This window comes from Phyllobates terribilis, unplaced genomic scaffold, assembly GCF_046119375.1.
Source record: "Phyllobates terribilis strain yellow unplaced genomic scaffold, ASM4611937v1 Scaffold_11__3_contigs__length_659146591, whole genome shotgun sequence".
Taxonomy (NCBI): domain Eukaryota; kingdom Metazoa; phylum Chordata; class Amphibia; order Anura; family Dendrobatidae; genus Phyllobates; species Phyllobates terribilis.
The window spans coordinates 332027162-332043573 of record NW_027362771.1 but is presented as its reverse complement, the minus strand read 5'-3'; the positions used below and the strand labels follow the sequence as shown (position 1 = coordinate 332043573).

General features: G+C 41.8%; 1 protein-coding gene across 3 annotated transcripts in view; it reads right to left on the bottom strand.

The window, feature by feature from the left end:
* DAPK2 (death associated protein kinase 2) overlaps window positions 1–14604 on the bottom strand; it is a 100811-nt gene extending 86207 nt beyond the window's left edge. For 2 of the 3 annotated variants that reach the window (XM_073652696.1, XM_073652693.1), the window contains exons 1-2: window positions 14449–14604; window positions 4909–5008 (exon numbers count right to left, since the gene is read on the bottom strand). In XM_073652696.1, the coding sequence (XP_073508797.1) occupies window positions 4909–4970 (62 nt within the window). In that variant the 5' untranslated portion in view covers window positions 4971–5008; window positions 14449–14604. Of the gene's footprint in view, window positions 1–4908; window positions 5009–14351 lie in introns of all 3 variants that reach the window. The other variant, XM_073652695.1, reaches the window with a different exon arrangement.
* Window positions 14605–16412: the final 1808 nt, after the last annotated feature.

The following is a 16412-nucleotide window of genomic DNA, read 5'->3' as shown; positions in this document are numbered from 1 at the left end:
TCCAGTGTTTTAATGGTACATTGTGTTTGCTAACTGTGTAAGAAGGTTAATAGATGTTTAGAAAACCTTAGAAAACCCTTGCACAAGTATGCTAGCCCAGCTGAAAACGGTTTGGCTGATTTGAGAAGCTATAAAATTGACCTTCCTTTGAGCTAGTTGAGAATCTGGAGCATTACATTTGTTTGTTCTATGAAACTCTCAAAATGGCCAGAAAAAGAGAACTCTCATGTGAAACTCAACAGTCTATTCTTGTTCTTAGAAATGAAGGCTATTCCATGTGAGAAATTGCCAAGAAACTGAAGATTTCCTACAACGATGTGTACTACTCCCTTCAGAGGAGAGAACAAACAGGCTCTAACCAGAGTAGAAAGAGAAGTGGGAGGTCCCGCTGCACAACTGGGCAACAAGACAAGTACATTGGAGTCTCTAGTTTGAGATATCAACGCCTCACATCTCCTCAACTGGCAGCTTCATTAAATAGTACACGCAAAATGCCAGTGTCAACGTCTACAGTGAAGAGGCGTCTCCGGGATGCTGGCCTTCAGGACAAAGTGGCAAAGAAAAAGCCTTATCTGAGACTGGCTAATAAAAGGAAAAGATTAATATGGGCAAAAGAACACAGACATTGGACAGAGGAAGATTGGAAAAAAGTTTTATGGACAGACGAATCAAAGTTAGAGGTGTTTGGATCACACAGAAGAACATTTGTGAGATGCAGAACAACTGAAAAGATGCAGGAAGAGTGCTAGACACCATCTGTCAAGCATGGTGGAGGTAATGTGATGGTCTGGGGTTGCTTTGGTGCTGGTAAAGTGGGAGATTTGTACAAGGTAAACGGGATTTTGAATAAGGAAGGCTACCACTCCATTTTGCAACGCCATACCATACCCTGTGGACAGCACTTGATTGGAGCAAATTTCATCCTACAACAGGACAATGACCCAAAGCACACCTCCAAATTATGCATGAACTATTTAGGGAAGAAGCAGGCAGCTGGTATTCTATCTGTAATGGAGTGGCCAGTGCAGTCACCAGATCTCAACCCCATTGAGCTGTTGTGGGAGCAGCTTGACCGTATGGTACACAAAAAGTGCCCATCAAGCCAATCCAACTTGTGGGAGGGGCTTCAGGAAGCATGGGGGGAAATTTCTCAAGATTACCTCAGCAAATTAACAGCTAGAATGTCAAAGGTCGGCAATGCTGTAATTACTGCAAAGGGAGCATTCTTTGACGAAAGCAAAGTTTGAAGGAAAAAATTATTCTTTCTAATAAAAATCATTATTTCTAACCTTGTCAATGTCTGGAATATATTTTCTAATCATTTTGCAACTCATTTGATAAATAAAAGTATGAGTTTTCATGGAAAAAAACAAAAATTGTCTGGGTGACCCCAAACTTTTGAACGGTAGTGTATCTACAACAAAATGTTTAAGTTTAAAGGGAACCCGTTACCAAGAAAATACAGTTCAGTCTGCAGGCACCATGTTATAGAGCAGGGGGAGCTCAGCAGATTGATATATACGTAGTTGTGTGAGAAAAGATTCAGTATAACCTGTGTTTTAATCATTTAAATCCTCGGTTCTCTGTGGGATTTTTGGTCCAGTGGGCGGTCCTATTAGTGACTGACAGCTTTATTTCTATAAGTGTACATGCAGAGATAGCTGTCAATCACTGATAGGACCGCCCACTGGACCAAAAATCCCACAGAATTGAGGATTTAAATGATTAAAACACAGGTTATACTGAATCTTTTCACACACAACTATATATCAATCTGCTGAGCTCCCCCTGCTCTATAACATGGTACCTGCAGACTGGACTGTATTTTCTTGGTAACAGGTTCCCTTTAACCCGTTCACCCCCTGGCAATTTTCTGTTCTTTCGTTTTTAGTTTTTCCTCTCCCTTCTTTCAAAAGCCATAACTTTTTTATTTTTCGTCAATATAGCCATCTGAGGGTTTGTATTTTGTGGGACAAGTTGTACTTTTGAATCACACCATTGTTTCTACAATATAGTGTACTGGAAAACAGGAAAAAATTCCAAGTATGCTGAAATTGACCTGGTAATATGATTCTTCATGTCAGTACGAGTACGCAGATACCAAACATGTATAGTTTTTGTTTTTTTCATTTAAGTGGTGAAAAAAAATTCTGAAACTTGCAAAAAAATTTTTTTTTGCTTTTAACAACATTTGCCGAGACCCATAATGTTTTCATTTTTCGGGATATGAGGCTGTGGCATTTTATGTTGAATTTGGAGAAACCAGTTGTTATTTTAGTTGTGATAAGTTATTTAAATTGTTCTTTCTTGATTGGCTTATTGAAAACTGTAGAAAGTTTGTACATTTTGTTAATAAATCAAATTTGCAATGGGGTTTGAGTAATTTCGTTTTAAACTTTTTTTTGCATTATATATTTTTCTGAAATGAAAAGACAAAAGATACAAAAAAAACCCCCAAAGAAATCAATGCAACAATTTGTTATTTGTTAAACTGCAGGTGGCCGAATGGGGGTCACTTTTGACATTTAGCTCTAGATCACCTCCTGATACATAGTAAATTATCCTGTCATCTAGCACATTCCTACAACTATTAACCCAGTCTCCATAACACCAGCTTTTCTCATCTCTTCTCCAGCAACCTCAATGTCTGATGTAATGTGGGGTTCATCTGGAAATCATTCCAAGTAAAAAAAAAACCTGTCCCACGTCATGAGGAATTTGTTGCAAAAGTCTGCCACAGATCAGACACAAGAACAATAGATGAGACGTAAGAGCTATTCATTCCTAATTCTACCACATTCAGGAATACTGAAACTTCTAAATAGAGTATATTTGTAGATATCTATAGGCTGTTCTTTCTACTTCATTCTTTCGCCAGTCCACAGTTCCTGGTAAGACATATGGATGGCATTCGCTTGGCAACTTCTAAATTTGACAAAGGGGTGAACCAAGAACTTTTCTTACTCTAGCAGATTCGGCATGGTCCCTCATACACACTTGGTCATATAACTTCGGAAGCCAAACCTGCAGCGATCTGTTTTCATTATGAAAGTATTCTTGATGGGTTTTTTACTTGATTAAATATTACATGTATCTATTTTATCACACAGAACATGACAATTTTTCGAAAAATTTAAAATGAATTCCCCTATGTCTAGATACTGCTGTTACAAAATTGTTATGGCTCCCTGCCTGAACCCTCCTGGAGGCCATGGAGAGGCCGCAGAGACACTGGACAGCTACTAATCTGAAATGTTGGGGTTTCTGCCTGTGCGAGGCTTGTTTCCTGTAATGCACTACGGTCTATGAACTATAAACAATAAATGTAGAGTGTATCTTATCCCCAAAAATACCAATGTAGAGCAACCAAGTAGCTGGTTTAAAGGAGTAGTCCACTACTTGGACAACCCCTTCTCATTCCCCATATTTGGCCCCATTGGCACCATCCCAGCAGTGTCGGCAGCCATGTTCCCGGGGCTCACGTGAGGTTATTATGACACGTGAGCCTGGTGTCACAGTCCCCCACTTCAGACATATAAGTAATTAACAGGAAGTGAGCGGCCAGCCAAAGCTCCCACTTCCTGTTAGTTACATATACGTCTCAAGGCGGGGACAGTGACACCAGCGGTGATTGGGTGCCGGGCTCACGTGTCATACCAACCTCATGTGAGCCCCAGGAACGCGAGTGCCGACACCGTTGGCCCGGCGGTGGCACAGGAGGTAAGTATTGGTGTTTTATTTTAAAGGGGCCAAATATGGGTAATGAGAAAGGGTTGTCCAAGTAGTGGACAACCCCTTTAAAGGAAATCTGTCAAGATGGTCAACTGCACAAACTACTTATATGGTCATTTAGTTCTTTGAAAGATAAGCCAATTTGTGCATTTATTTATAAAATATGCCATTCCATCACCGGAAAATCAACATTTTAATCCATATGCAATCCCTCCTCCTTAAGTTATATTAACTATTTCACTCTATTACACCTATTTTGGTCATTTATGAGGTTTGTGATCATTACAGGAGCTCGCAGGTAGGAAAAGTGGAACCACAGACTACTAGAAAGTTATGAAGTGACCCTTATTAGGATATACTACAGTTGTATTCATTTACATGTGCTACTGATTTAAAGGGATTTTCAATATTCAAATAAGTAGAGCCCAAATGCTTTTATATACGTAACACAACAAACAGAAAGGCCAATCACCTTCCCTGGTCCAGCACAGGCTCTCCACCACTGCTCTTATCTCTGTGTTTAGAGACTGTAATGGTGACGTCATGTGAACAGCTCACGTTACCTCTGCAGCCAATCACTGAGCTCAGCGGCTCATGCCGTCTACATCGGTAGGACCCCCTGAGCTTAGTGCAGTCACTGCAGCCAAAACACTGAGCCTGGAGCAGCAGCAGAGAGCCGGATACTGGGCTGTTTGTTATATATATAAAAGCTATAGGGGTTTACCGTACTTTTCTTAAAGTGGAGAAACTATAAGTATTATTGCAACTCAGCTTTAGTAAAGTGAATGGGGATCTGCTGCTGTACCAGAAACAACCTGTTTAGAAAGTTACCAGTGTTTTTATAAGAAAGTATCCATGTTTTAAAATCCAGAACAACCCAGGTAAATTGCAAAATTCTGCTTTTTTAAGAATAAATCTGTGTCCCCTATATCCATACATTCCATTATTTAATTTCATATTTTAAGGCACACAGTTTATTCTTTTGATATTTTTTTCATGGCTTCAGGTCATCAAATGGAATGGTAAAGAAATAAGTTCTATTTTCTGGTTTAGATAATATGCATGTGACATTGATGTAAGCAAACAGCTGCAGGGCTGTCGACGGCTCGGAAACGAGTCACATTATTATTTTAGGGCCTATAATCCTGTAAGAGCTGTAAATAAGCCTCATGTTACCTTCCTAGCTCATCAGCTATGATGTACAGGTCTTCCACCTTCTGCTGCTTGAACACGGCCATGCTACGCCTTCACGTCAGAGGAACTTCATTGGAGAAGGCTGCGGAGAAATATATAGTTTGAGTAGTGTGAATAGTTCTGAAACCCCGTGATAGTGCATCCCTCTGAATTACATGAGCCAACAGTCAAGTTTTATCATGCAGACGTATCGCTCAGCATCAAGTACATTATAAAACAAACTGGTATGAGCTAATCCTAATTAGATGTCTTCTTATGGATCACACACTTCTACAATGAGCAAAGTGACACATGTGGGCTGAACCTGTATAGTCAGTGGCGAGTGCCAAGCGTGCAATATGAAAAAGTTCAGGAATTCTCAGTGTTCAAATATCTTGAAATGTTTACAGCGTTTCTGAAATGGCCTACGATTTTTAACAAGTATTCACATGTTCGGTGAGTAATCCAGAGCAAAGGAAGCTGATGTTTTCTCATTATCTGCGTGCTGAAATCCCCCTTAAAGCGTTAGGCTGATAGTAGCTTGGTGATATGTTATTTCTGTCAACCAGACGATCCATTTTACCATTATTCACTACAATCAGCCACAGATTATCATATAGCAAAGGTTCAATGTTCTTACTTTTTCTACATAATAATTGATGGGAGAAATTATTTCCAAAATATTAGGGTAAATACATATTACAAAGCAAAGTAAATAAATTGGGGAGAATTGATTATTTCCCATACTGCTCTATTAAATGCTCAGTCCAACTCAGAAAGTCATGAATTCCTACAATAGTAGTGTATTTAGGATAGCTGTATATGGAATACTCCAAACTATCTGTGAACTCTAATTGTGTTGCTTTTTTTTGCAACATGAGGCTATGTTCACATTGTCTCCATTTACAGTGTATGCCAGACAAAGCTCCTGAAGTATACATGATATGGAGGCTGTGATGGATCCATCACTCATACAGTAAGTTACACTACATGGAAAAAAGTATTGGGACATACCAATTAATCAATGAAATCAGGTTTTCCGGTGAGTCCCTCTAACACAGGTTTACTAATATTTCTGAAAGAATGACTCGAAAAGGGATCATTGAATTTGAGCGTGGTCCTGTAGTAGGATGTCACCAACGTAACAAGTGATTCCATGTGAGTGGTACTATTGAAAAATGTAAGCGTTTCAAAACTACACCAACTCAGATATGAAATGAAGACCTCATAAAGTTATAAAGCGTGGTCACCAAATGCCAAGGCGCAAAGTGTATAAAAGTCACCGATATTCTGCTGACTGAATAACTACAGAGCTCCACAACTACACAGCATAAAAACTGCATCGGGAGTTTCATGGCATGTGTTTCCATGGCTGAGAAACTGCATGCTAAACTTACATCACCAAGCACAATGCCAAGCGTCGGATGTAGTGGTGTAAAGCTCTGGACCCTGGAACAGTAGAAACATGTTTTGTGGAATGATGCAGCAGTCTGATGGACAAGTCCTGTTTTGGTGAATGCCTGGAGAATATTACTTTCCTGACTGCGTTGTGACAACTGTAGTGTTTGGTGGAGGATGGATGATGTATGGGGTTGTTTTTCTGAGATTGGCCTAGTCTCCTTAGCTTCAATGAAAATAAATCGTAATGTTTCAGCATACCAAGACATTTTATTCAATTGTATGCTTCCACCTTAGCGAGAAGAGTTTGAGGAAGCCCATTTTCTGTTCTAGAATGACTGTGCCCCAGTACACAAAGCAAGGTCCATAAAGGCAGGGTTGGGTGAGTTTGGTGTGGAAAAACTTGGCTGGCTTCACAAAGCCCTGAACTCAAGCCCATCGACAACCTGTGGTATAAATTAGATTGTGAGGCAGGTCCTCTCGTCCAACATCAGTGTCACTAATGCTTCCCACAGACACACTCTACAATCTTGTGGAAAGCCTTCCCATAAAAGTGCAAGAAGTTATAGATGCAAAGTGGAGATCAACGCTGTATTAGCGCTATTGATTTAGGCTGGGATGTCATAAAAGCTCCTGTAGATGTACAGATCTGTAGGTGTGCTAATACTTTCATCCATATAGTGCATAATGACATCCGTTTAATATACAAATCTTGCTAATCATTTGCTTTTGAATAGTTTTTCTTGTTTTATATGTTAAATAAATGCCATAAAAGCCTATAGGTGCTGCAAGCCGCATATGGCATCTATTTAATGTATTAGCCATATGAAAAGCTTTTAAAGTATATGTTTAATGGATGCGTGGGATGGAAGCCATATAGAAGCTCCCATGTTTAATAATGTATACGGTACAATATACCTTATTTTATGTCATCCTGTTTTTTTTGTGTTTTTCTGCAGAATACTAATATATATGGAAGCCAAGAGGACACCCTCATGGTCTCTACTTGACTAATGAAGACCTATAGATGTGTTTAGCATGTACGTTGCAAGCTTTAGTGTACGCACTAAACATATGGTAAAAAAGTGATGTGAATAGGGCCTACACTGCCTTTTGGCACTAGAGGCTAATGGGGTTCCTTGTAGAATGTATTCTTATTTTATCCTATTTACTACTTCCTCTTCTTGTACAATTCAAAGAAATGTAACTAATTTTAGACGCGTCCATCTTTTTTTGTGCACAGAACCTAATAAGCCACTTTTCCAGTTGTACAACTGCAATTACAGCACAAATTGGCAACATACAGGCAGTATACCGTGTATCAGGTATCAGATTCATGTTTGCTCTGTGACTTTCAGGAAGGTCTCACATTTGCAGGTGATCTTAGTCAAAAGAGCTCATACATATGGTCTTATCTACGGAGCCATAATAGCGCCGCCATAGAGATCATGGAGGCATCTGCTGTACCTCCGGATGACTCTAATTCATACAAGGCAGTTTTTTATATTGAAATATTATGATCAATACAACATGAAAAAAATGATGGCATGCTCCATTGGACTCCGTCATTACACAGAAAACCCAGAAAAATGACGATGATTCACTGCAGAATTAAATTGGGTTTTTGAAACTGATCGACAGAAAGATGATAAGATTCATTTAATGTCAAAGTAGAAAAAATCCTTACAAAGCAATATACATTTAGCACAATTATAAAAATAAAATTATCCCTTCCCTTCAAGTCACTATTTAGGGTAAATTACAGTCATGAGTCTATATGGATAGGTCTCTCTCCATTGTGCACATGCGGACCTGTCAGTTTTCTCAATTGTTCCCTGTACCAGAGTTCAGGGTCTAGTAATTTCCGTAGAATTGTTGCAGTTTACTGGGCTCTTCAGAAAAAGTTTTTTAAGAACCATAACTCACAAGGAACTTCGGACATCCTCACATGGTATCTTTTTACAGATACAACAGAGTTGAATATGTCAATCCTGCAAATCTAATTAATGCTGAAGTAACAAAAGTCATCTACTGATTTGTTAATTTCCCCACTGGTCCAGCACCATTGGAGAGTGCTCACCGCCGTGATGCCATATGCACAGCAAGGGACCGTAGCTTCCAACTTTTGAACGAAAGAAACAGGGGCGTATCATTGACAAAAATTGGGGCAACACCTTTAACTACAAACTCTGAATTACGCTCCCTAGCCTCACTCATTTACCATTTCTTTCTTCCGACCCTGGCCACATTAGGGAAATGTTAAAAAGTGATGGACAAGCCCTTTAAGACTGTATTCACACTATTGCAAAACCCAACCCTTCCGTCGTCCTGTTCCATTATAGCAAAGCAGCTGGAGATGGATTCCTCATCAGACGCAGAGCAGCGGAGCCCGACTGTCCCCACTGACTATAATGAGCTCTGTCAACTTTCTGTTAAGATTCCCATCATATTTCATATCCAAGTTCTTCTTCATAGAAGTTCAAGCTGAGGCCTTCTCCTCAGTCTTCCTCTTTGCCCTCAGGTCAAGCCACCTTGCAACTTTGAACATCCCAATGTGCTGTGGTCCAAAGGCAGAGAGAAACATCTTCAAAGGGTTTGTCTTCACGGTTAACCCTTTAAACTTAACTTTCTGACCACCATCTGTTTGGCCATTTTACCCACCTTCCCCTGCAGCTCTCCACAAGGCGGGTAAGAGATCCAAATCCGGGGCTATCCTGCTTTATTCGGGATGGTTGGGACCATGTAGGTGACCACCACTGATGCCTACAGGTATTATTCTTACTCTTACGTTTGTTCCATGCATTTATCCAGTCTTATAAAGATATCTATGGGAAAACACCTAAAAAAAACATGCTGCTTTTTGTAAAATAAAAAGTCAAAGAATCAAAATGTAAAAAAAACAACAATAAAAAAGCACTTTACGTAGCGCGTTTAATATTTCCCTAGTGACTGCCAGTTATCCCCTGGCATCTGTGTTTTTGGCAGCAGAAATAAACACTAAAAAATGCAACGTTTCTCCTACAAATACTTGATTGACTAAACTACATTTGCCACAAATCTGGCTTACTTTACAGAAATAAAAACCTGTCTTATGCTTTGCACCACATTTACTATGTGTTTTAGACATGTTTTTCAACATACCCGACAAGGAGACGTGGATTACCTAGTGGGCCAAAGTAAGCCTACCAATAGATGTACACTTAAATTAAACCAGGGGTCTCAAACAAAACGCAAGGGCTCGCAAAACATTTTCCTTACGACTGCAATCAGGGACGGATTTTGAGAGAAATCCGCACTAGCGCCCGATAGCCGAAGTTCTGGGGGAACGGATGGGGGTCTATGGTCAGATTGTCCTGATTATAACCTTTTTCATCAATTTTGGCAGCGTGCATCAACAGACAGGGAGCATTTCTTCACCTCTGCTCTCAGCAATAGTCACATAGTAGCTGCAGAAAGCCATTCTCAGCCTCCAGCTCATGATTTATCTATGACTCAGATGCCACAATGACGTAATTGTGCCAACTGTGTCATTTACCAAGTCCCCTTTCAGGAGAGGATTGAAGTAGCGCTGAGGGGGTCATCTGGAGAAGTGATTTTTTTTTTGCATAGTGGGGTAGAGCACGATGTGGGTGGGAGAAAGGGCATGTTATTGCCATGAATTGGAAGAGGGTTGGGTGGGAGGACATGTATTTGTAATGAATTGGGAAAAGTGTGATCCCAATGAATGTCATCCATTGCACTTGTGGCTCTCATCATTCGCCTCATAGACATCCATCTAATGTGAAGTGACTCATTCTGGATTTCCTTACAGCAGAGAAAGTATTTCTTGATTCCCTCCAGATAAAGGTTGTGATGCCCTAGCTGTGCTTCATTGACTAATGTAAACATTCATGTTTGTGAAAAGATTTATAGCGCAAAGTATAGCTTAGGAACGTAATACTAAGAGTTTTCCTGACATCTCTTACTCTCTTCTTATATTAAAGGGTTACTCCAAGGCTCCTCTGCCTCCGGGCTTCTTGTCTGCCGGGGGTTGAAAAGGGTGGTACGCTCTTGAAGCTTGACAGTACAGATCAGTGGGCATGGTTGTGCTGTTGGCCCAAACTGAGTGTTCTCCTAGGCCGCTAGCAGAGTCATCTTTGTCTCTGCAGTACGGGAGCAGTGCAGGGGGACTGAAGCAGTCTGTATTCAGTGATCTGCGAGCAGGCTCCCAAGCATGGAGTCTGAACCGGTCACTGCAGGGAGGCTGGTAACCTAAGCTTCGAAGCCTATGTTTTCTACTGAATACGGTACATCCCTTCTATGTGCGCACTTAGGTAGGACATGTGCGGTCCTGCTGCTGGAGCTGCTGAGCTGTGCGTCTTTCGGGAAGGGGTTTGAGTGATCGGTCGGGGTCTTAGGACCTGGATTCCCACCAATCTGCATGCAATTAAAAGAGAGCTCAAATATAAAAAAAAATGAGAAAAATTTAGTTATTCTTTTACTCTCTAATTTTTGGTTACTACACACAGCGGGGTCATAAATGGAGAGCTCACCTGTAGAAATCATTTTTATACAGCGCTCACGGACACTAAATTACTATGCTGGTAGTGATGGTAATATAAGGTACTTTCACATGTGGAAACTCCCAATGACCGTGCAATCACTGGAGGTTCCCTAGATAACCCTAAACTGCACAGATAAGTGAAATTGCTCCTGCGTGTAAACTCTTATACTGTAATAAATCTATTTCATGTATAGACATAACCTTCAGCCTGATACCTGCCTTGTATCAAGTATTTTCTTCACCACGGCAGATGCCCTGAGGCAAGGGCCCAAGTTCCCAAGTGGGCAAAGAATCAGATTTATGTAGGTGCAATTCTAGTGAAAGGTTTGTTCTATGCCAGGTGCTGCCTGCAGGATTGTGTGCTTGGAATACCAATAAGTAAAAGACTTGGGAAGCAGGCTTGGGGCCTTGTTGGTACTCCACAAGAAAATGGTGCAGAACCCCATGTAGACTTAGGACTGATATAGCCAAATTATGCTTTACATCCCAGAGAAAGCAGATATGAAACAGGTGTTGGGAGTTCTTGGTGGGAGAGCCTCTACCTTATTCTATTAACCAATACTGGCCTTTGTCTACAATTTTTATATACATATTGCAAGTGTTAAACTATTGTACACCTTATTGCTCATCAAGAGAATGCCAAGAGTGTGCAAAGCAGTCATCAAAGCAAAATGTGGCTACTTTGAAGAACCTAGAATATAAGACATATTTTCAGTTGTTTCACACTTTTTTTGTTAAGTATATAATTCCACATGTGTTAATTCATAGTTTTGATGCCTTCAGTGTGAATGTACAATTTTCATAGTCATGAAAATACAGAAAAATCTTTAAATGAGAAGATATATATAAATAAATCTGTGGCACCCCAGGGGTCTGGTTCCCACAGTAATAGCAATATTACGTCTGTGAGCAGGTGGGAGGTTTCCTGGTCAGACATCCTATGCATGCCACACCTCCTGCCCAGTCCTGGGAGGGGAAGAACTTCCCCTATATAAAGCTGGGGCTGAGGCAGGGTTAGTGAGTAGAGTGAGAGAACACAGACAGAGACACAGTCTGTAGTGGAGCAGCTATAGGGAAAGAAAGATCAGGAGCTCTGTGGGAGCTGTGCTAAAAGAGATCAGGGGCTGGAAGCTGTAGAGCTCGCCCTGATTGAAGAGTTCTGACCGGACCCGGAGTCCGAGGCTGTGGGGACGAATCCTTACCCAGCAGCAGAAACCGACCGGCAGGGGATTTCAGGTCCTCTGGCCAAGAAACCCGAAGGCACGGTCACACGCAAGGGACCAGCACCGCCGTCGTGGAGCGGAAGCTACCAGAAGGCCCCGAGTCACCGGCCATACGGGTGAGCACCACACGGTACACTCAGGGACGTGGGCTACTTTTACCCGCCTCTAGCAAGGTAGCCAGAAGAGTACGATTAGTTGGGGAGGCCTACAACTCCGCCTGGCCAGGGGAGATTCCATCTGCTCACGGACTGACCAGGCCCCGATCGCTAGCCAGTACTCCGGGAGGGTCTACCTTTGCCACCAGTAAAGACCCTGAACTACACCGCACCGTCTCTGAGTGTTTCATCATCCACGTCCGCTGCCCTGAGGCCATACCCCTCCCGTTGGGGGTTATACCATCCACGCTGCACAACCGTACCACCGGCCTCAGCGGTCTGCCCTGCAGCGGCGGTCTCATAACCGCGTTCAACGGGTGGCGTTGTCGAGCAATATAACATCTTCTGACAAGCACTGCCACTTAGTTTGACTCCCTGGGCACGGACCGGGTCACCGCCACGAAACTACTACCCCTATCAGATCCGGCTCCGGGTAGGCCCCCGCGTGTGCAACGCTGCGCGGCACAGGCCCAGGGGCGCGTCAAATCCATGCCCTGACTTCTTGTTAGATTGTAGTATCGGTAACACTATGCATTTCGGCCCACCTATTTTGTTGGCATATCACAGTATACTGTACGTCTTTGAAACTAAGCTTTACTCCAAAAGAGACACAACCCATGGTAAACAGCATGGTGGTTTCACATTGACACAACTCTTAAAGGTAAATTCACATAACCGCACGACTTTGGCATCTCAGAACCCTGGTAAGGCTCGAGGTCAACATCTATGGGCTAGTCTACATTACAGATCTGGATTCTCCACAGTTCTTCAGAGATGCAGACACTTTGCTACAATACACAGAATCTCTGGAGGTGGACCAATTCTCGCTGGTAGGTCCGCTTTTTCTTTTAGCAGGATGGCTCTCGACACCCCACTGCCACAACTCTCCAGCATGCTGGGATACTCTCTTAACTTCCAGACTCGTTAAACTAAGCTCTTCCCTCCCTCTGGAGCCATGCCGTGCCTCCACACACATAGACTCCACGTGCATTCACAGTGCCCCATGCATAGACCATAGAACAGGTTCCAGATTTGAATTGCACATAAAATAGAAATCTAAGAACATTGTGATTTTTATGGCAATGCCTAGAAAAGTCCACGTCACTAGAATTAGCTGCAAATCACAAGTGTGCTGTGCCACTAAATTATAGAAACTGCATGACATCCCTCCATGATCTCCTCTGATGTCATCCTCCACGTCTCCCAATCTTGGTTCTGCAGAGCCTTAGGATTTCTTGGAATAGTATATAAATTACTAGTCCATGCTAATGTGGATTTTTGGCAGATCAATGGTGTGTCAGATTATGGTCCGCGTCAATAAGGACCGGAGAAAATACAAATAGCCAAAGACTCCATAAAGAACAACCATCCAAATGTCTAATTCTGGATCTCCGATAATAGACATGCAATGATTATAGGATTCTATAAAACATCAGTGTCATAAATGTGTAATTACTACATGCTGCATGTTAGTGTGGAGCAATGTGTTATTTATGATGGGTTGGTTCTAAAAATAAAGTGTGCGACACTCACACCCGCCACAACGTGTTCTCCTTTATATTATGGAGCTGCTATTTATGCAATTCCAGGAACAGCAGTGAAAAAGAAATTACATTTTTACTAAGTTTTACTACAAGTAGATACACATGATAAAAAGATGCAATTAATGTGCAACGCATATAAGAAGAGATGGGACATGGCAGGCTGTGATCCTCGGTGTTAGTACTATTGTTGTGCTCCGCCACAGCAGCACAATGAAATTTACGTCAGTGCCGACCTGACCGGCTGCCTGACATACCCCATTGACTATAATAGGGTATTTGTCACTGGACCATGGCGCTACATTGTACAACATTTTCTGCTGGATTCTGTGCCACAGGTATGAAAGCAGCCATACAGTGCAGTATTGCCGTCAGCATTACATCTGCTTTGGGAAATAAAAGTATAATAGAAATATCTGAACCGCTTCTGTATCTTGGACTCACACCTGATTTCAGATTACAAATACTGATGCAAAATACTGACCAAATACTGAAAGCAACCTAAAAAAGTCCAATTCTTGGAAGCAAAGATCTGCAGATCCCCGGTCAAAAACACCCTGAAATTGTACAATCTTAATATACTCACAGTCATTGCAAGAGACTGAACCCAACTCTGTGCAAAGAGCTTTCATCTACCTCAGACAGGAACCGTACAGACCATCCCCAAGCTACAAAAGACATACCTGCTGTGCCAGTCAGGCCGGTCCACCACAGTTTACAGAACTCGCAGACGTCTTCTTCTCCCGCCCTCCCCTCTATCTGTCATGAGAACACTTCTGGAATTGTCCGTGCATACCCTCGCCCTAGCCATTTACATCACACAACCTCAGGGACACCTAGTGCTCTTGTCAGGTACTGCAGGCCCCATAGATATAATGGACGTAACTGAGAGGACCTCTACAGGATCAATACAAATACTACAACTGAACATATTTCTGCATGATTTCCACTACTGTTAAAGGGGTTGTCTAAGTTTTTCATGCTATGTGACTGGAGACTTGTGAATCCTCACATTGTGCTGTCCAAATTCCCCGGCGTCGGGGGCAAGAGCGAGCGGTCATATGATCACAAGTATGTGATACGCATAGTGGAAAAAGTATAGGAAACTGCACTTCCCAATTCCTTGTATAAAAACATCCAAATTTTACTCCATCTTGATTAAAAAAACAGCATGTCGTATAATTGCGTATATTCCTTAGAAACCATCTGACGCATTTCTGGCATTCGGCCACCCTTAGTTATAGTGAATTTCTCATATATGCGATACACATACTTCTTTCCACATTCCGACTAGACATGGGCGGCCTCGCTCAATACAAGTGAATTGGCTTTCATGATAAATGGAAACCCCTTTAAAGTTAAGTAAATTCATATTATTTTATTGCAGCCTATTAAATACTTAATAGTGTTAAACTTTCGGGCCAGCAGGGTGGCTCAGTGGTTAGCACAACAAGCACAATGCTGGGGTCCTGGGTTCAAATCCCACCAAAGACCACATCTGCAAGGAGTTTGTATGTTCTTCCCATGTTTGGTGGGTTTCCTCCCACACTCCAAAGACATACTGAGAGGGAATGTAGATTGTGAGCCCCAATGGGGACAGTGACGATAATGTCTGTAAAGTGCTCTGGAAAATGACGGTGTTATGTACACAAGATAATATATTGCATGTACTTTATTGTTGTTTTATTGATTAGCAATTACTAATAAATGAAATGCAATCCTTCCCTCTGCCCTTCATGCTTCTTCTTCTGCTGTTTTTCCTTTCCGCTGCTCTTTTTAGTCTTCTTTCTTCTTTACTTTTATGTCTGGTTTGCTACAATCGGCTTAAGCAATTCTGGGTATGGCGCTTCATATCCTGCACTCTAATACTCAAATGGTGTTTTTATTCTGTTTATCGCTCAGGATCTGAGTAATCAGTTAAATGTTTTGGTTGTTATTTCCAGCTCTCAGTAATTGTCTCTCTGTATATATCTCAGTACGGTTAGTGCCTTGCGATTGTATGTTTTATTTCTCCATATATTCAATAAATAAAAATAAAGCTTAAACAAAATAAATGAAATACAAAACTATGAAATAGTATAATAGCAGGCTAAACAATTAGATGTACAGTAAACCGTCATTGCAGGGGTCTGGGTTACTTGCTTTTGGATGTTACATTATTAGTTCAGCTTTGGAAGAAGTACTGATTTTTCTTAAAGGGGTTGTCTCGTGTTGCTGAATAGGAGCACACCACTTCCCGATTTCAACTTTTTAGGGTCGGAGGTTTTGTGTGCCCCTCAATGTCTGACAGTTTGGACCTATGGCATGTACAAGTCACTGGTCAGTGTAACTTATGTGCTCTCTGATGCTGCAAGTAGAGGCAGCTTTATCTCTGCGGAATCAGGGGAGCGCAGGGGCACCGAGACTGCCGGATCCAGCGAGTCGGTCTTCAGAACAGCTCTTATAACTAGGGATGAGCTGACCCATGGAAGTTCGGGTTCTGGTACCCAACCCAAACTTTAGTCCAACATTCGGTTCAGGAACCAGAACTATACCTGAACTGAACCAGAACCCAAACCCCATTGAAAACAATGGAGACCCGAACATTGGAACTGAAAAAAAATCTCTCCCTCTGCAATGGACTTCCCCCAGAACTCCGAACATTGCA